General features: G+C 41.4%; 1 protein-coding gene across 8 annotated transcripts in view; it reads right to left on the reverse strand.

Annotated features, from left to right (window-relative positions):
• Window positions 1-17,325, reverse strand: part of TMEM245 (transmembrane protein 245) — a 96,676-nt gene extending 79,351 nt beyond the window's left edge. For 5 of the 8 annotated variants that reach the window (XR_014825196.1, XR_014825190.1, XR_014825201.1 and 2 more), the window contains exons 1-3: window positions 16,644-17,325; window positions 6,076-6,193; window positions 4,443-4,544 (exon numbers count right to left, since the gene is read on the reverse strand). Coding sequence is in view for 4 of the 8 variants with exons in the window: in XM_021067267.2 (XP_020922926.2) it covers window positions 4,443-4,544; window positions 6,076-6,193; window positions 16,644-17,315 (892 nt within the window). In the remaining 4 variants the exon portion in view is untranslated. The remainder of the gene's footprint in view (window positions 1-4,442; window positions 4,545-6,075; window positions 6,194-16,643) is intronic. The other 3 variants (XR_014825200.1, XM_084992138.1, XM_084992133.1) reach the window with 1 other exon arrangement.
• Window positions 17,326-21,719: the final 4,394 nt, after the last annotated feature.

The following is a 21,719-nucleotide window of genomic DNA, read 5'->3' on the forward strand; positions in this document are numbered from 1 at the left end:
CAATTTCATATGATCCAGTTTTACTGTGTTTTAAAAAGTCCAAAGACATAAAAGTCATTAATTAGTTAACATTTTGGTATGATCTATGGACAGTGGGATTTTTTTTTAATGATTTTTATTTTCTTCCTTTTTGTTTCTTTGTTTTTTCTAACTTAACTAACAAACTGATAGCTGAGAAATTAATTTTTTTCCTTAAATACAGCCACATGCCTATGGTCAATTAATCTTCAACAAAGGTGTCAAGAATATATTGACGGGGAAAAGACAGTCTCTTCAGCAAGTGGTACTGGGAAAGGTGGACAGCCGCATGTAAATCAGTGAAATTAGAACATACCCTCGCGCCACACTCAGAATTAAACTCCAAATGGCTTGAAGACTTACATATAAGACATGACACCATAAAACTCCTAGAAGAGAATGTAGGCAAAACATTCTCTGACATAAGTTGTACCAATGTTTTCTTAGGACAGTCTCCCAAGGCAATATAAATAAAAGCAAAGATAAATGGACCTAATCGAACTTTTAAGCTTTTGCACAGCAAAGGAAACCATAAACAAAACAAAAAGACAATCCACAGACTGGGAGAAAATACCTGCAAATGATGTAACCAACAAAGGCTTAATTTCCAAAATATACAAACAGTTCATACAACTCAATAACAAAAACAAAAAACAACCCAATCAAAAAATGGGCAGAGGAGTTCCCGTCGTGGTGCAGTGGTTAACGAATCCGACTGGGAACCATGAGGTTGCGGGTTTGGTCCCTGCCCTTGCTCAGTGGGTTAATGATCCGGCGTTGCCGTGAGCTGTGGTGTAGGTTGCAGACGCGGCTCGGATCCCGCGTTGCTGTGGCTCTGGCGTAGGCTGGTGGCTACAGCTCCGATTGGACCCCTAGCCTGGGAGCCTCCATATGCCTCGGGAGCGGCCCAAGAAATAGCAACAACAACAACAACAAAAAGACAAAATACAAAAAATTAAAAAAAAAAAAAAATGGGCAGAGGACCTAAACAGACATTTCTCCAGACACGCAGATGGCCAACTGGCACATGAAAAGATGCTTGACATTGCTAATTATTAGAAATGTAAATCAAAACTACTATGAGGTATCATCCCACACTGCTCAGATGGCCATCATTAAAAAGTCTACAAATAGCAAATGCTAGAGAGGGTGTGGAGAAAAGGGAAACCTCCTACACTGTTGGTGGGAATGTAAGTTGGTACAACCACTATGGAAAACAGTATGGAAGTTGCTCAAAAAACTAATAATAGAGTTACTATATGATCCAGCAATCCCACTTGTAGCCATATATCCAGACAAAATTCTAATTTGAAAAGATACATGTACTCCTATGTTCACAGCAACACTATTCACAATAACCAAGACATGTAAACAACCTAAATGTCCATCGACAATGAAGAGATAAAGAAGACATGGTGGGGAGTCCCCTTCATGGCTCAGCGGTTAATGAATCCGACTAGGAAGCATGAGGATGCGGTTGCAATCCCTGGCCTCGATCAGTGGGTTAGGGACCCAGCGTTGCCATGAGCTGTGGTGTAGGTCGAAGACACGGCTCCGATCTGGCATTGCTGTGGCTGGGGTGTAGGCCAGCAGCTGTAGCTCCAATTTGACCCCTAGCCTGGGAACTTCCATATGGTGGGAGTTCTCATCATGGCTCATCAGTAACAAACCTGACTAGTATCATGAGGATGCAGGTTTGAACCCTGGCCTCACTCAGTGGGTTAAGAATCCAGCATTGCCGTGAGCTATGGTATAGGTCCCAGACACGGCTTGGATCCTGAGTTGCTATGGCTAAGGTGTAGGCCAGAAGGTGGAGCTCCAATTCGACACCTAGTCTGGAAACTTACATATGCCACAGGTGTAGCCTTGAAAGGCAAAAAAAAAAAAAAAAAAAAAAAAAAAAAGATTATATATATATATAAAACGTGTGTGTGTGTGTGTGTGGAATGCTACTCAGCCATAAAAAAAGGAGGAAATAATGCCATTTGGGTAGACTTAGAGATTGTCATACTAAGTGAAGTCAGAAAGAGAAAGAAAAATACCGTATGTGATCACTTATGTGTGGAATCTAAAATATGATACAAACGAACTTATTTGTAAAACAGAAAGACTAGCAGACATAGAGAAGAGACTTGTAATTGCCAAGAAAGAGGGAGCAAGGGTGAGGGAGGGATATGTTGGGAGTTTGGGATTAGCAGACGCAAACTATTATATATAGCATAGATAAACAAGGTCCCATTATATAGTACAAGGAACTATATTCAATATCCTATAATAAACCATAAAAAAACAATGTGAAAAAGTATATATATACATGTATAACTGAATCACTTTGCTGCACAGCAGAAATTACACACACTGTAAATCAACTATACTTTAATAAAATAAATTTTCTAAAATAAGTTTTTTCTTTAAAAAAATCTGCTCCAATTAGAGGGGTTCCCCTGTAGCACAGTGAGTTAAACATCCAGCATTGTCAGTGTAGATACTCAGGTCACTGCTGTGTCACAGGTTAAATCCCAGGCCTGGGAACTTCCGCATGTGGCAGGCTGGGGTCATTAAAAAAAAAAAAAAAAAAAAAAAAAAAAATCTGTTGCAATTAGCAATCTGCTCTTGCAGTTTACGTAACTATCAGAAAGAAGCAAGGGACGAATGTCAATCATTATAAAAACTGCATGCTGTTCAAATTTACCTCTCTGGTCACAGCTGTTGCCACATGGCTGGATACTAAAAGTGCAGCCTGATAATCTCAAGACCATGGTTATATATGGTCTCCACCCCACTCCTGCCAAAACCTCCTTACAACTCTTTAGAAGCCTGGATCTTTAATAAATGACATTGGATACAGGCCTCTTACAACTGCTGTATCTCAAAAACAATCTTTAAAGGAAGATGGTATATTCAATATTGTAGTAGAAGTTTCAGGCATAGCAATCAGGCAAGATAAGAAGTAAAAGGCATCCAAATTAGAAAGGAAGAAGCAAAACTATTTCTATTTGCAGAGACATGATCTTATACATGCAAAATCCTAAAGAAGTCACAAAAACTATTAAAACTAATAAATTCAGCAAAGTTGCAAGATACAAAGTCTAAAAGGATAAATATTCATGACCTTGGATTTGGCAATGGTTTGTTAGATAGGAAATGACATGTGGAAATTAAACAACATGCTTCTGATTAACAAATGTATCAAAGAAAAAAGGGAAATAAAACAATATTTTGATCCAAAGAAAAGAGAAACACAATATATAAAACTTTATGGGATACAAAAGCACTTTTAAGAAAAAAGAAAGATTTCAAATAAATAACCTGATTTTATGATTAACTGCTTAATGGGCACAGGGCTTCCCTTTGGGGTGATGAGTGTGTCTTGGAATCATATAGAAGTAATGGTTGCACAACACTGTGAATGTACTCAATGCCCCTTTTAAATGGCTAATGGTTAATTTTTATGCTATAGGAGTTAAACCTCAATTAAAAATGAGAAAAAGGGAGTTCCCGTCATGGCTCAGTGGTTAACAAATCCGACTAGGAACCATGAGGTTGCAGATTCAAGCCCTGACCTTGCTCAGTGGGTTAAGGATCTGGCGTTGCCGTGAGCTGTGGTGTAGGTTGCAGACACCACTTGGATCCTGAATTGCTGTGGCTCTGGCATAGGCCAGTGGCTACAGCTCCGATTTGACCCCTAGCCTGGGAACCTCCATATGCCGTGGGAACGGCCCAAGAAATGGCAAAAAGACAAAAAAAAAAAAAAAAAAAAAAAAAAAAAAAAAGCGAGCGAGCGAGAGAGAGAGAGAGAGAGAGAAGGGGGAGTATCCACTGTGGCTCAATGGGTTAAGAACCCAACTAGAATCCACTGTGGCTCAATGGGTTAAGAACCCAACTAGAATCCATGAAGATGGAGGTTCGATCCTTGGCCTCACTCAGTGGATTAAGGATCCGGCATTGCCACAAGCTGTAGCGTGGGTCGCAGATGCAGCTCAGATCCAGCATTGCTGTGGCTGTGACACAGGCCAGTTGTAGCTCCAATTCAACCCCTAGTCTGGGAACTTCTATGTGCCACAGGTTCGGCCCTTTAAAAAAAAAAAGAAAAAAATGCAAAAAAAAGGAAGTGGGCATGGTCTAACCATCCAAAAAGAGGTTTTTTTGGCTGCGCACGCAGCAGCATACAGAACTTCCCATGTCAGGGATCAAACCCCTACCACAGGTAACCAGGGCCAATGACAATGGCTGGATGTGACAACGGCTGGATCTTTAATCTGCTGAGCTACAAGGAACTCCCATCTAAAATATTTTAAACAAATTTATTTTCCGTTCAGAATACACCACCAATTTAAAGTGTTCATTACAGCATGTTTTTTAAGTAAAGCTACTCTCCCAAGTACTTCTTAAGAGTAGTATTAATAGAATGCCCTATTTCTTACCAGATGACTCTGCTCCATTCTGTTTTTCATAAAGGGTGCCCACAGACATCAGGAAAACAATAACCAGGAATACTGGAATTCTCCACGAGCCAGCCAGGGATGCTGCAAATTATTAAGAATTAACATTTTTAGTGAAATAAAAACCTAACGCTTGTCTTAAAAAAAAAAAGACTCCGTTTAGTAGACTGACAGAACAATTTGGCATATATGTTAATAATAAAATTGTTTCACCAGGAATATTTTTTTTAAAAGGTCACCAAGACAGCTGAAACCTTAATTCAGGGCTCCTCTCAGAAGTCCAAGCCTGCTTTCAAAGGCCCTGATATAAAGGATTGGGTATGTATCAGCCTACATTTAAGGGGTGTGTACCACCTGAGGAATCATGTCTGTCCTAAAGCACATTTAGGGTTTAATCCCAGAATGACAAGCATCAGGCATAGAACCTTAAGTCATGTAGCCTGATTTGATTTCCTGGAAATACAACCAGGTGTGAATTCTCTCTCAAGAAAGGGTGCAATGGCCCACAAAAGCATGGCAAAAAGCTTCACTATATCCTCAATGTATAGGGCAAAAACGCTAACAAGGAGCCATGGATCAAAAGCCATTTGCATTTCCCTGAGTTGGCCTACACCCTCATGAACATATCTGCCTGCCTCTCTCCTCTGCCTTCCCCCCAGTACAAAATGCATCCCATTAGGCATTAGGCTATGTTGTGGAGAAACTCCTTTACCATTCCAATCAGCAATGCTACAGAGTAATGCTTTGTTCTACATCAGACTCTGAGCAGAGACATTTTCAAGCAGCTCTGGCTTTTATTTTTAACAATAAGGAGCTCTAAAAACTGCTTCTAAGAAGCTATCTACTGCTCTAGGTGACTGAACTTTGTTTTTAAATTTGGTATTTCCGTATACTTAGGACTTAGACAAGAGTCCCTGAAAAATCACTCCACAGCATCCTAGCAGCCACTCAGCTAACAGTGAAGAATCTCACGAAACTGGGAACTCATCACGTTGAGCAGCTCTAGCACTGTCCTTAAACTGAACAGAGATTTGTCTCTTTGAAGCTACTCGTGGCTCTGACATCCCCCCTCACAGTTACAGACATCTGTTTAAACCACTCTTGCACAGGACACTCCTTCCAATACTTGAAACAGGCTTCCATATTTGATACTTCCTCACCTCCACCTCCTCCACCACCCCCACAGCCCCTGTGCCCTTTGCTTGCTGAGAGTAAACATCTCCGGCTACCTTAACTGTTTCTCACACATGATGCTGAGCACCAGATGTCATTCTCGACTGCGCATCTATCCTCCTTAACAATGACACTCAGAAATGACCCTGAGAGTCTGAGTGTGCTCTACTTTTTCAAAGATACTTATTTTTAAAAGACCTTTTGGAAAATGAACATTCAAATAATTAAAAGACATTTTAAAGCAAAATACCTGCATTAAAGATTAATGAAAGATTAAAGCAGAGTATTTTCAAACAATTATTTTAAAGAATCTTAAGTGCAACCTATAAAACTTCAAAATATTCACTTTGATTTACACGGTCAGCCTCTGCTAACCTTATGCTAGACTTTCTTCGAAAAAGAGACACCCCTGCCCCCCCCAACCAAAAAAAAAGAGACCCACCTAAATGAAAAAGCAATATAATCCAGACAGGAATTGAAATTGCTCTCAAGTAGCGTTCAGTGCTTGCATTCCACTTGAATGAAACAGCCAACACATAGCCAACTACCAACGTCCAGATCTTAAATAAATGAAATATAAACAGTTATGACATATATATACATGAAATAAACATACAATTATGCAAACATCTATATAGCATGAGAACTGTGGATACAACTCAAATAAGATGAAGGTTGGTGGGGTGCTAAACAGAGTGTGTGCAGGTTTTCCTTCTTCCTCTGCTTAAATAAATCAGGTTTTGAAATAAACAGTTATTTGAAATCCCATGAAGTGATGTTATTTAAATATCTGCAATAAAAAATACATAAATATAGCTGTAATTTAAGATATGTTGAAGTTCAAAAACTACTGTATGCACAAAGCTACTTAAAATATTCAATTTTTAAGCTATGGATTTAAATTAAGAGCTTCACCTGGTGGAATTTAAGTTTTCTCTGTAGATTAACGTTTACAAAAGAAAAGAAAAAAAAAAAGAGAAAGCTTTCCAAAAAGAATCAGGTTAAAAGATTCTGCTACTGCTGGAGTTCCCATCGTGGCTCAGTAGTTAACAAACAAATCCGACTAAGAACCATGAGGTTTCCGGTTCGATCCCTGGCCTTGCTCAGTGGGTTAAGGATCTGGTGTTGCCGTGAGCTGTGATGTAGGTCACAGACGTGGCTTGGATCCTTTGTTGCTGTGGCTCTGGCGTAGGCTGGGAGCTGTAGCTCCAATTCAACCCCTAGCCTGGGAACTACCATATGCCACGGGAGTGGCCCTAGAAAAGGCAAAAAAATACACACACACACACACACACACAAAGATTCTGCTACTGTCTATGAAATATGCTTGCTACCTTGAAAAGAATTTTTTAAAAGCTAGAAAGAAGGCAGCCAGCTGAAGTGTGACCTTGCTGAAATAACCTAGGTAACAGGTGGTTAGAATCAAGTCCAGAATTACATGAGGTTGAAGAAGTGTAGCTGAAAAAAATATGACCTCAGAAAGAATCAGTGAGACTTAAGAATAGAGGAACCAGCCAGGTCTCTTCCTCAGTTTTCCCTACACTAAAACTAAACACCTCTAGTACTCACAAAGCAGCAGCACAGCCTACACAGAAACTCTCTAATAACTTCAGATAATAGAATACAGACAAAAGAGGGAAAGAATACATTACCTAGAAAAAATGGTAGCACCAAGAACTTACTAAAACATCTGAATCTTGAAAAAAAAAAAAAAAGGGCAAGTTAAAACAAAAAAAGGACTTTAAGCTATAATTCAGAGAATGAAGAACTAATATGATTACTACACAAGACAGGAAAAAAAGAACTAGCATGTACTTTATTTTGATCATATCTGTCAATAAATATATTCTTTAGGTCTTAAATGTTTATAGTTTCAGACCTGAGATTTCAGCTTTGGGCCCTTACTAAATAATGATTAAGTTCTGAAAAAAAAAAGTGTTAAATATAAAGAAGCTCATCATAAACCATTTAGAACCTGAAAAGTTGATAACCTAAAAGTTCAGTAACTGGAAAGTGGTTAACGCAAGATGATTCACTTAATAAAATGTTATGCAACCATTAAAATAGGGTTTTTTTAAAAAGAGTATATAACTTAAAATATTCCTAAAGTATTGTTATTATTATTTTTTTTTAAGGGCCACATCCACGACATACTGAGGTTCCCAGGCTAGGGGTCGAATCGGAACTGCAGCCACTGGCCCATACCACAGCCACCACAACACCAGATCCGAGCCACATCTGCAACCTACACCACCGCTCACAGCAATGCTGGATCCTTAACCCACTGAGCAAGGCCAGGGATTGAACCTGCATCCTCATGGATCCCAGTTAGATTCGTTTCCGCTGCACCATGACGGGAATTCCAAAATATTCCTAAAATATTACCAGGGGAAAAAAAAATACAAAAACCATCCATGACATGATTATAGACAGCATGGTAGGAGAAGGAAATGTACTAAAACATTATACTCGGTGGTAAGACTTCGTTTTTTCCTTATACTTCTTGTTCTGTATTTTCCAAATTGCCTTTAATGAACACTAATTCTTTTATAATGAAAAGAATATTAAAATGTCTTCTTCTTCCATTACTATAAGAACTCTTCCTTCATTTAATATTAAATGAAATATTAGAGATCTTAAGCTCCAGATATAAGAGCACAGGGGAAGTAAGAATATAGCTGCTTCAGCACTATTCACAATAGCCAGGACATGGAAACAACCCAAATGTCCATCAACAGATGACTGGATTCGGAAGATGTGGTATATATACACAATGGAATACTACTCAGCCATAAAAAAGAATGGCATAATGCCATTTGCAGCAACATGGATGGAACTAGAGAATCTCATACTCAGTGAAATGAGTCAGAAAGACAAAGACAAATACCATATGATATCACTTTTAACTGGAATCTAATATCCAGCACGAATGAACATCTCCACAGAAAAGAAAATCATGGACTTGGAAAATAGACTTGTGGCTGCCCGATGGGAGAGGGAGAGAGTAGGAGGGATCAGGAGCTTGGGGTTATCAGACACAACTTAGAATAGATTTACAAGGAGATCCTGCTGAGTAGCATTGAGAACTATGTCTAGATACTCATACTGCAACACAAAAAAGGATGGGGAAAAAAATGTATACATGTAAGGATAACTTGATCCCCTTGCTGTACAGTGGGGAAAAACAAAACAAAAAAAAAGAATATAGCTGCTTCAAAAAAAGTTCAAGCTTGCAGGACCATATAAATTTAACCCTGGGAATTCAGAGAATTTGAGATATGACTGCAGAGCTCTGAACAAAATCTGAGTATAATATTAGTACACTTACATAACACTTGCTATGGGCCAGGCCTTGTTCTAATACTTTATATATATGAAGTCATTTAACCCTCATTATCCCAGGAAATAAGTACTATTCTCACTCCCACTGTACAGATGAGAGAAACAGAGAAGCGACTCACCCAAGGTTACACAGCCAAAACGTGACAGAGTCAGGATTAGAACCCAGGAATCTGGCTCCAGAACCTACGTTCCTAACTATAAGGAGAAAAAAACGGTAGTAGGAGAAAAATAAAAAGAAAAGCTGCTCCAGTCACAAGGGAAAATTTAAAAAGTTGATTTTGACAACTACAAATTGTTGACCTAAAATGATCCTCAGCAAATGGATGGGGCCTCAGTGGTATGCCACACAGGAGAAATCAGCCCTGCCCTATTAAACATGAAGTCAGTAATTTAGATGAAAGACTAGAAGGCATATTAATCAAATTTGTAGATTACACAAAATTGGGAATAGCCAATATAAATGATTCAAAAAGCTATCCTGAAGCTAGAACAATGGGCTAAGCAAACAAGATTAAATTTAACAGAGAGGAAATACAAGATTCTGGTTTGAGGTTCAAAGCTCAACTACACAAGGACAGAATGGGAAGAGGGCAGCAGGTCCGAAGTATAACTGGTGTGAATGGCTATTCATAAAAGTACACTACCCACATCAGGGAAAGTGACTGTTTCAGTGACAGATGCACTATCAAACCTCATCAGACTGGGAAGGAAATGGAAATCACAACGCAGGAGTTACATATATAGCTCGGGGGAATAAGCTGTTTAGCTTAGAAAAAAAAGAGAAGGAAATAACATTTGATAGCTATCTTCAGACGTAATTTTCTGTGGTTCCAAGGGCAGAACAGGTGGAAATTAGGAAGCAACATATTTCAGCTCAATATGAGGATAAATTTTTCTAACAAACTATAGATGTCTAAAATGAGAATAAGCTACCATTACATAAAGTTTGAGCAACAGTTGACCGAAAGTCAGTGCTGACAAAGTAGAAGAGTGTTCCCTCAGTGAGAAGCTGAACTAGAAGATCACAAGAAGATAAATACTTTCAGGAGTTCCCGTCGTGGCGCAGTGGTTAACGAATCCGACTAGGAACCATGAGGTTGCGGGTTCGGTCCCTGCCCTTGCTCAGTGGGTTAACGATCCGGCGTTGCCGTGAGCTGTGGTGTAGGTTGCAGACGCGGCTCGGATCCCGCGTTGCTGTGGCTCTGGCGTAGGCCGGTGGCTACAGCTCCGATTGGACCCCTAGCCTGGGAACCTCCATATGCCGTGGGAGCGGCCCAAGAAATAGCAACAATAACAACAACAACAACCAAAAAGACAAAAAAACAAAAAAAAAAAAACAAAAAAAAAAAAAAAAAAAAAAAAAAGAAGATAAATACTTTCAGATTTTAGGCCTATGATACTTTTCAACCAGTCTCCAAGAAGTTTTTGTCTCTTATCTGTATTCACAAGGAATTAGTATCACTTGCAAGGAGAGGAAAGAATGAGAGACTGCATACTTAAGATTTTTTAAGGGAAACTCATGGTCTAAAAAGAAGCATGTGTTTTCGCCCCGTAAACCTGAAAGTCACAGATAACCTCATTTCAGTTTAAAACAACAGCTTATTAAATATACCTCCCAGCTCCACTTTTAGGAATTTGGTTTACAAAAGAACTTCTGCAGCATGTAGAAGTTCCCAGGCCAGGGATCCGAGCTGCTACAGTGACGAAAACACAGGTAACCTGCTATGCCACAAAAGAACTCCAAATAGTAAATGTTTTTAACTTTAAAAAAAAAAAAAAAAGTCTTCTGGCTTATCAATTTCTTTTCAATATTTTCAAAAGAAAAGATTCACAGAATATTACAAGTTCAAAAAGTATGGACATTTATAAAAACACTTTAAAGTTTCTATTAAACCAATTTGATTTTACAGTTGACAATGTTTAAAAATGGCTATCTGACCCCAATATACATTCAGAGATAAAATAATCTGGTAGGAACACATTCTAAAAGGCACCTAGAAGAAAAATGTTTATACTATGCTACTATTAAAAAGAAAGAAGTATATCTGAAAGTGCTATCACAGAAAGATTCCACAATACAGTAATAATGAATGGGCAATGATAAAAGAGAATTAGATATATGTATGTCATTTCATTTTTATTTTAAAAAACAAAAACCTTTTACTTTCATCATATAAATTTCTTGCTGCCTAAATTTTTTGTATATGTAACAAGCATATTTTACCTGAGTCAGTTTTTTTCTCAATGAGTCAACTTTTTAAATCACTAAAGATTCTTTACAACTTACTGAAAATAAGGATTTTGTACATTCAAATTTCATACATAACTTCCAGTATGAATTCCGAAAAGTGTGCCTCTAAGAGAGCTTTTTATTTTTGTCTGAGAGATATGTTTAGCCTCTAAGCAAAGCTATTCAAGTATGAATTTTCTTTCAGGAATAAGTCAATAAGCAATAGTTTATACAAAAGAGCGCATACTTTCCCAAATTTATGATCTTCAGAGCAATGTGTCCTTTTCAAAATATACATTCAATACTCATTTTAAAGCACTAAGCTATGCTAGATAATAAAGACTGTCTGTAAAAACTGGAAACATTTATTTAGCACTACAAGTAAAGCAAACTAGTAAACAATCACATTTTCCTTGCATTTGACTTACTAACCACATATACTTTTCTTATTAAGATGTTAAATGCATAAAACACAGACTGTGCCCTTTAGACTATGTCTTTATTTTATCATTTACTGTGATCTGGGCATTAGCTGGAAAAACAACTTGATGTGCTCCTGTTGCATGTTTTTGCAAAAGAGTTTCCTAAGTCTTTAATAGAGAAAATAAAACTACTTCTTCCCCAGCTATGGAGCCACAGCCCGGATCATAGTCCCAATCGCAAACTGCTTCAGGGACTTCATTTATTCTAACTTGAAAACTGTGTTCTCTTCATGGTGTGGCAACTTTGAGTCAAGAATCTTTCATAATCAAAGTCTCTAACTGAGAAAGAACCTAAGCACCAGAAACTTCCCTCCTTACTGTTGCCAGGCAAGTAAAAGCACATCTAGGATCGGAATGGAGCAGGTCTGGCCAGCTGGCTAATGTACACTTTCTGAGAGCCTTGCTGGCAGTACTGCCAAACTCTTGGGATCGGTAAAACTGAATACCCAGGAACCTTAGAAATTGCCCAAGCCAACCCCACAATTACACAACCAGGACTGAGTAGGCCAGAAATGGGCCCTAGTTTTGTCCAAGGTCACAAAGCAAGCTATAGCAGAGCTCAGTTCAGAGCTCTTCTTATGCTCCAGTCACTGTTCTTTCCACTTCATACTACTTTATAAAATAAAATGGAAACAACAGGATCAGAGACTATGGAGAAAACAAATCTGTGACTACTGCAAAAACTGTATATGTCCTCAAACATTCTAACAAGTCTGAACAATGGAGAGAGGAAGACCCAAAAGACTCTCAGCAAAGAAAATGGTGGAGTAGGAAGACCATTAGCCTTTGAGCTTTATCCTGGCAACTCCACTCCAAGCCAAGATGCTCAGAACCCTTAAGGACTGAGTTATATGTGAGTTTGGTGCAAAAGATGATTTAGAAATCAGTGTTTAGAAATTACTTACTGGGAGTTCCCGTCGTGGCTCAGTGGTTAACGAACCCAACTAGGAACCATGAGTTTGCAGGTTCAATCCCTGGCCTCCTTCAGTGGGTTAAGGATCCGGCGTTGCCGTGAGCTGTGCTGTAGGTCACAGACACAGAGCAGATCTGGTGTTGCTGTGGCTGTGGCATAGGCTGGTGGCTACAGCTCCAATTAGACCCCTAGCCTGGGAACCTCCATATGCTGAGGGTGCGGTCCTAGATAAAAAGCACACAGAAAGAAAGAAAGAAAGAGAGAAAGAGAGAAAGAAAGAAAGAAAGAAAGAAAGAGAGAAAGAGAGAAAGAGAGAAAGAGAGAAAGAGAGAAAGAAAGAAAGAAAGAAAGAAAGAAAGAAAGAAAGAAAGAAATCACTTACTAAGTGTGTATAATATCCTAATATATTTGAAACTGTTTAAAAAGAATTGCTGGAGTTCTCATCATAGCTCAGCGGGGATGAACCCAACTAGTATCCATGAGAATTCGGGCTCCATCCTTGGCCTTGTTCAGTGGGTTAAGGATCTGGCATTGCCATGAGCTATGGTGTGGATCACAGATTTGACCCCTAGCCTAGGCACTTCTGTATGCTGCAAAGTATGGCCCTAAAAAGGGAAAAAAAAAAAAAAAAAAAAAAGAATTGCTTACATTATAACTGATCAGTCTTCCACTTGCAAGCAGGATGAAGTACTGGGAGAAGAAAAGAGCAAGGCAACTGAAGGAATCCCAAAGTAAGGTGAATAGGAACTGAACTGAATGATAAACTGGTAGCAAAGGAAAATACTGGTACTGAAGACACTGACAAAGGAAAGCTGGATAGGACTTGGAAATAACTGAACAGATACAACGATAAAAGAGAAGAGAGATGACTAAGGTTCTAGAGGACTGGAATCCAGGGGTCTTTGTGGGAATATGTACGCTTAATCCAATCTTGTATTCTCCTATTTTTTCCCTAACTAAAATCATTATATACTTAAAAAAAAATAATTGAGAACTATGTCTAGATACTCATGTTGCAACAGAACAAAGGGTGGGGGAAAAAATGTAATTGTAATGTATACATGTAAGGATAACCTGACCCCCTTGCTGTACAGTGGGAAAATTAAATAAATAAATAAATAAATAAACTAAAATATTTAAGTATTAGGGGAAATGTATTAGGGGAAAACTTTTTAAAATCCTTCCTGAAGGTTTTGATGACAAAGGGACTTCAACTGCTGATATGTCTGTTGAGTACCATTTACTGACAATGAACAGAACAATCTCTATCTTCTCACCTATGAAATCCCCCCTATTTCACATGATTGTTGTCAGAATCAAATAACACACATGAAAGCGCCTACCAGTACATTATAGCTGCTCACAGGTGGATCTTAAATGTAGGAACTGTCAGCTCTCCATAATGCAGATTTGCTTAAATTAACTTTTTTAACTCCCCCATCCATACCTCTCAGGGCAGGCTACAATGTATAAGTTGTCTAGAAAGCATAAAGACTCTTACGATCACAGGCAGCCCTGTGCATGGGCTCACAAAACCAAACTGGCTGTAAACTATGAGACAGAAAGTTATAGAGAGAGCCCCTGCTCAGTCACATGACCTTTCACTTCATGTCAGGCCTTAATGGGCACTTTTGGCGGCAAGCCAAGGACTCCCTGTCTCTGTTTCCCAGGTACACTTTTAACCACACCCCATCCAACCACCACCCGCAAGGACTGCTGCAAGAAAACACAACCACAAATGTCTCTCAAACTCAGATCAACCTCCAGGCTCTCCTCTTTGAACTTAGCCCCTCTACCACTCCCTACTGGCTTCTAATAAACTCACACTGTCTTCCTTAATGGGTATTTTTACCCCTTCCTCCCTTGCCCCCATCACCTTTGTCAAACAGCTGAGTAACAAACCTTTTTAAAATCATTGTCTTGACCTGCCTACCCCTGCCTAACCTAATCAGTCTTGGCCCTTACTTCTCTTCTGCTCATCCACAACCCATACAAGGGCATTTAAATAAAACACAAGGATGGAGGTTTATTTTCATGCTACACAAACTGAGCTACAGGCACTTTTTCACAATTACTCAATTCCTCATTTCTTTCTACTATCTGAGAGTGACTAGCAGAAATGTGCCAGTTTCTAGTAATCACACCAATTTACCCATGCATTCAATTCTTACCTTACTATGAAAATACTGTTCATACATGTTAGGTCTTTCTTCCCTAATTTGCTGTAATTTGATGGATGTTCTACTTGGTCTTGCCGACAGCAATTTACAGTAAACCGCAGTGTCAACAGTCAAAATGTTAGCAGAATCTATAAATGTCTCAATTTGACAAGATTGAACTTCTTGAGGGTAGGAATCGAGTTATAGTAATCTTTATATTTCTGAACGGCATATAGTATTCTGCCTTCTGTGTAAGAGACAATCAACTTAAGTGAATTGTGAAACAAGGTGAAAGTAACACGGAGCTGGGACTCCATAAATGTGAACCTTGGATTTGTTCAAAGTCTGAGCAACTTTAGGGTAATCACGTTCTCAGGATCTCAGAAACGGCTCCTGAAGAGTGGTAGGCTTTAGGCAATAAAGAATAAATTAATTCTAGGATCATTTCCACCAGACAATCTATCAAGCCCCAAGAGGTGAAAGGGGGTGGTTCCACACCCCTCCCTCCTACCAAAATTGAAATAACTCAGGCCTATTGGAGGCCAAGGATTCTGGCTGATCGCTGAGCAGTTGCGCATACAGGCAGCATCCCAAAATTATGGATGAAGTGCTCCACAATACCTTGCTGGCCCAAAATTGGTGGGTAATGAACATGTATTTGTGTGACTGTCTTCTCCATAAGAATATGCTCTCAAATACGGTAATATGGACCTTGAAGACAGAGCCTGCATCTTTCTCCTTTTAAACCCCTCAAAACGCCCAGTACCTAACAATATACTCAACTTTTAATTTGAACTGGGAGGCTGTACTGATAAAGAGCAAGAGAAGACAGGAGTTCTGGAATCAATCACCAACTCTGTCAATAACCTCAGGCAAGTCAAAAACCTGCTTGACAGTAAGGAGAATTATTCTGCAGCCTGATATCCAGGTGCACTGAACACTAACAAAAGTGAATATATTTTTTAAATGGTACTGATTATTGATTTAATAGTATTCTTATGCATTAAATATCCACTGATATTTGTCCGCGGTGAAATATATGACTAATTTACAATATGGTCTGAGTTAGGAAATCCCTTCCAATTCTAAAAAGCTCCTTAATTTTCTAAGAATAAGCTCAGGATGATCCAAGAATCACAAATATACCTATCCTTCACCCAGACTACTTAAGTAATTCAGACGGGAGAAAATGTGATGTCACACAGCAGTTCCTGCACAACAAAAGTAATTCCCAAGAATAGTGTGGCGAAGAAGCGGCCCCGGAGGCTCAGCACCCAATGCTCTGGCACGAAATATACTGAAATCACCTGAACTGAGAGGCAGCTCTGAACTATTAAGAAAGTTCTGTTGTAGGACTTGAGAAACCTGCGTCATCCATTCCTCTCTTTGTCCCTAACTAGCCTTAGCTAGTAAGAAGTCACCTCTCCTATCTGTAGCATAACAGGTTGGACTAGGATATCTAAGGTCCCTTCCAGTTCCAACACCCAGGAAAGTCCCCGGTGAGCAGAAATAAAGACGGCTAGAGCCCCGCTCTCCCCGATCAGAAGTAAATTCTTGTCCACCCGTCGATGCACTGCAAAGCGGAACAGCGATTCCCCGCAGGGAAGACGTCCCGCTAAGAGGGCTGGCTATGAAAGGGGCTGGGGACCGGGAGGCTGTTTCAAACTACACCCGCCCTCACTTTGGGAGGAAGGGCGCAAAGTTCCTCCCGCGCACGGGAAAGAAGGCAAAGACGAACAGTGTCCGCCCTGCACGTGTGGACCTTTGGCCGCCCTTACAGAGTGCGAAGGGACCGCAGACTCGCACGCCAGCGAACTGGGGGGAGTGGTGAAGAGAACGCAGGCCCGCGGGGACAGCCGAGGCCCCCGGCCGAAGCTCACTCACCCACAGGCTGCTGAAATAGTCCAGCCCGCGGCAGATGAGAACGCCGACGTGCACCAGCAGCACCTGCACGCCCAGGTAGCTGCCCAGACTGTAGAGGCCGTAGAGGAGAGGGCCGCCGGCGCCAAGCAGCAGCAGCAGGCGGCGGCGGCGCAGCGCCTGCTCACCCAGGGCCTCCACGCCATAGTCGGCGAAGCAGAGTGGCAGCAGCAGTGCGGCCAGCACGATGGGCGTGTGCGAGCGATGCAGGCGCTGTAGCCAGTGGCGGCCCAGGCGCGTCAGCGAACTCTTGAAAGGGTGCAGGAAGGTGCCGCACAGCACCGCCCACAGCAGCGGCCGCAGAAAGGCCTCGAGGATGAAGTAGACAAGCACTGCAGCGCCGCAGCACAGGCACACGAACAGCACCGCCCCGGTGTTGTAGAAGGCCTGCTTGATGGGCTTGTCGAAGCGCAGCGCCAGTGCCGCCGTCCGCGGGGTCTCCCCGCAGCCGCCGCCGCTGCCTGGCCCGACCGCACGCTGAACTCGCGGCGCCCGACCCGGGGAGCCCCGCGGACTGGGCGCCTCGTCAGGGCCGCCGCCGTCGTCGGCCATGGTACCTCTGCAGCCGCCAAGAGGCGGTACTGGGAAGCCGGGAGGGAGCTCAGGGAGAGATGGAGGACGGGCAATGCGCGGCATTATGGGAATTATAGTTCCTAGCTGGCCATTGTGCGCTTATAGGCCCTTTAGGGGACTACAACTCCCAGAGAGAATAGAGCGCGTTCCTTTGCCCTCGGGTTCCCTTCGCTCATTGGTCCCTGAGGAATCCAGGTAACAGGTTTCTGGGCACAACATCTTATGAGACCACAACAACAAAAAAGACTACTCCCCACCAAATACAGTATAAGAGCAATGTATACTAGCTCAATGTTAGTCACAAGGTAGGGGGAAATGTCAGATAACCTTTCCAAAAAATACCCTGAATAGTCATTAAAAAAAAAAAAAAAAAAAAAACACAAGACCCCACCCCCACCCCGAAACTCCTTCATTCAGTAGTTAATGCCAATTTTTCGTCAGGCGGAATCCCCAAAGAGGCACTACATTCACAGATTTAAAACCCAGGCTGCTCATTACAATCCGCGAGGGACTACTTATAAAAGACTGATCACCAGATTCTATTTTGTTGATTTACTTAATAAACACTTATAGTGTTTGCCCTGATGCGTTTGGCAGGATTTTAAATAGTGATTCCCACACGGCAGACCCTGCTACAAATGTTTTATTCTCATCAACTCATTTAATCCTTAGAACAACCCTACAAAGGAGGCGGTGTTCTCATCCCTACTTTACAAAAAGAAAAACTGAGGCACAAAGAAGTAAAGTACCTTGTCCAGGTAAACAGCTAGTAAGTGGCAGAGGCAGGATTCAAACTCAGAGTTTGGCTCCTAAGTCTCTTCTTACCTGCTCAGCCAATTAATGGGTCTGACAAGAGATCCTTTGGTATATTTTTTAAAGCTCTTCAGAAGAGTAATGTGCACCTATTGTTGACAACCATGTAGGTGTCAGTGCAGGAGCAATTTAACTCCTAAAAGAGCTCTAAGTCAGAGTCTCAAACTGCTACTATTTCGAGACCTGAGGTCAGGTCAGTTAAGCCCCCAATCCCAATTTTCCCTCTGACACATGGAGTAATAACAGAAACTCCTGTGTTAGAACAGAAAAAGGAAGCTCTGGGACAGTACAGGATGCTCCTGTTCTCCCCTTGGAAAGGTCCTGGGATCCAAGCCTACTACTTATAAAAACACCTTGGACAGCATTTTTATTTAGAAGAGAGAGATAGAGGAAGTGGGGAAGGGAAAGAAGAGGAAGAGGAAGGAGAGGAGGAAGGGGAGGAAGAGGAAGAAGAAGGAAGAAAGGAGGGAGAGAGGAATTCCTTTACCGAGTATTCATAATGTGAGCGCTTTGAAACTCTGCAGGTTATCCCTCTTCTGTTGTCAATAAATTTTAAAACGAAAGAAAAAGTAACTCCTTTCTAGCTCATTTTTGGGTTTCGGATCACAGTTCTTGTTTTTCAAGTGATCTTTGAACTTTTAACTCTGCAAATATTTTGCTGCAGTTGTCCTCCGTTTTGCTTTGCTTCCTAACTACTTTGTCTGGGGCTGCCGAAATTATGATTACAAATTATGGTCACGTTTGCTTTCAGTAACCTTTTTACACTGACTTAAGCTCCCATTTATATAAGAATGATGCCTCAGTCTCCCTCCCAAAAAGTTCTCAGTAATCTCCAGGGAGTCCCAATGAGGGTACCTCTCCTATGTACCTGTAGCCAGGAGCTAAACACCAACCCCTCTGTGTCCACCCTACTGCCCACATAGCTCCTTGAGCTCAGTACCCATCATAAGATTGCCAGAGCCTGTGTCACTATTCCCAGATCATGAATATTCCCAAATTTCTAATCCTCTGGGTTTAGAAGGCAAAGCATTAGGGTGCCAATGCAGGGTTCCACTCAGAAATGGGAAAAAAATCCTTCTCCCTGACTTGAAGACTCTGTGATCCTTGGGAACCCAAGCCCTAAAGCAGGTGTCTTGTGCTCAGTGTATTATAACTCTTCTCATGAAGAGTTCCTTCCATGTCTGACCTTCAGTCCTCTAACCACAAAACCCATCCGAACGGACAGTGAGAGAACAAAGACCAAGCCATCCTCTCTGTCCTCCTCCAACCAAAGATTTGGTTCTCTTCCTAAAGATCCCATGTAACACAGCAAAAGCATCCATCATTGGATGCAAACAGAACCTGACATGGGTATGCATTGGATAAGCGGGGGTGGGGTAATGTTGCCTAAATTGTGTTTGGGGCCCCAGATCAACAAATCAAAAGTGCCCTATCATCGTGCACTGCTTTTGAGTCTCAATGAAAGGCAAAATTCCTGACCATTTCAAAACTGTTCTAATGGCCAAAGCAAGAGAACTGACAGGTTCTGACAGAATTTCTAGTCAAGAAAGGAACTAAGAGAAATGAAGCTGAAGCAACAGAAACTAAGCAGACTAACACTTATATGGCCTAACGCAAGGCTGGGTTCCTATAGGATTTTGTTCACCTTGCTGTGACTGTATTCTCTACTTTGCAGTCAAAGTCAGTGGTTTCCATGGGTTTGCTTCATTTCTGTGTTCCCAGCACCTGACACAGCATGGGCCATTCGGAGTACAGAGTACAAACTCTGTGTTTGCTGAACAAGTGGATACATGATTTGCTATCCTTTCAAAAAAGCTTGTTTGTGCTTCCTGTGAGAAACAGAATTGAAATGCTGGGAATGTTTCTGTTGTGTGTTTCTAGGATTGAGAACAGAGAAAAATTAAAACACTGGAATGTAAGAGTTCCTGTCGTGGCACAGTGGAAACGAATCTGATTAGGAACCATGATGTTGCGGGTTTGATCCCTGGCCTCGCTTGGTGGGTTATGGATCCAGCGTTGCCGTGAGCTGCAGTGTGGGTCGCAGACACTGCTCAGGTCTGGCATTGCTGTGGCTCTGGCATAGGCCGGTGGCTACAGCTCCAATTAGACCCCTAGCCTGGGAACCTCTATATGCCTCGGGTGCGGCCCTGAAAGGACAAAAGAAAAAAAAAAAAAGAAAGAAAAGAAAAAATACTGGGATGTAGGACCTACAAACTAAATTTGGGAAAGACAGAGTCCACTCAACTCTCTAGCTCACAGAGCATGTGCTTTTAAGGCATCTGCAAAATGCAAGCCTACCTGAGTTTTCTTTGTTGGTCCCACACTGCAACTCACTCCAACCACCTCAAGGAAAAACAGCCTTTGCAGGCATCCAGGATACAGTGGAGGTGAAATAGATTCAGAAGAGTGAATCAAGCTGACCACACTGCCTTTGGCCTTTCTGTTGCATGAACCAATGAGTTTCCTAACCATTAAGCCAGTTTCAGTTCAGTTTTACATTTCCTGCAACAGAAAGCATTCTGGCTGATAAAATGATACCTATGTCACATCACTGAGGCCTGTGAGGATGAAAGGGGAGAGTGTGTTAAAAGCAGCAGCACAGAGCCTGGGACGCCATGAGAATCTGACAGTAACTCTCAGGGTGACCCTTCATTTTGTCTTGAAGAAGCCAAGACACAGCTCTTAAACAACAGTCAATGTTCACTGACTCCCAAGATATCCACCCCAAAGATAACACAAGCACAGCACAGAAAGGATTCTCCAGGACATTGTATCTATCTTAGAGTCTTTGCTGAGTCTTAATAAGCACCTGCTTTATACAAAACCCGGTGCTCACAGTGGACTGTGTACGTGATGTCTAAAGTGGTATATACAGCGCGGAAGGAGAGGCTGTGTGAAAATGTAATCAAACTGACATGCCTTCAGATTCCAGATATGAGTTACCACTTTCTTTCACTAAGCCCATATACATCCTGCTGTTTTTGAATCCTAAGCGTTACTTGTTTGCACACACTTGGTACCATGCTGATGTCACTGCAACCTCTGGCTGGGCCCTCTGTCTGCCCTCTCGCTCCACTCTAATCAAGTCTCTACATTGCAGCCAGCATGATCCTTTTTTCTTTTCTTTTTCCTCTTTCTTTCTTTCTTTCTTTTTCTGGCCACACCTGAGGCATGTGGAAGTTTCTGGGCCAGGGATCGAACCTGCACCACAGTAGTGACCCATGCTGCTGCAGTGACAACACTGGATCCTTGACCCATGGCAAAACAAGAGAATTCTGAGTGAGCTTTCTAATACACAATCTGATCCCTTCGAAGCCTCCTTACCCTGAGGGAAGATGTCCAAGCTCTTTATTACGACTTCAGTGACGGGACCACACTCACCCCTCCCCACTTCCTGCCTCATCCTTTATCCTCCAGCACTTGGGTGGCCCTCATAGATATCCAGGTCCTAATCCCTAGAACATTACTGGCACTTTTGCAGATATAATTAGCTTAACGATTTCAATATGGGGAGATTATTCTGGATTATATAGATGGGGCCTAAGTATAATTCTAAGTATCTTTTTGGGGGAAGGGAGAGAGATTAGACTACCAAGAAGAGAAGCCTTCTGACCTCTCCAACCACAAAGGCAGACATTGCGGCCTCAAGGCCTT

Source organism: Sus scrofa, chromosome 1, assembly GCF_054392235.1.
Source record: "Sus scrofa isolate SSC_HxYL_T2T_F1_AM1 chromosome 1, Sscrofa_HxYL_maternal_Yorkshire_Landrace_v2.0, whole genome shotgun sequence".
Classification (NCBI taxonomy): Eukaryota; Metazoa; Chordata; class Mammalia; order Artiodactyla; family Suidae; genus Sus; species Sus scrofa.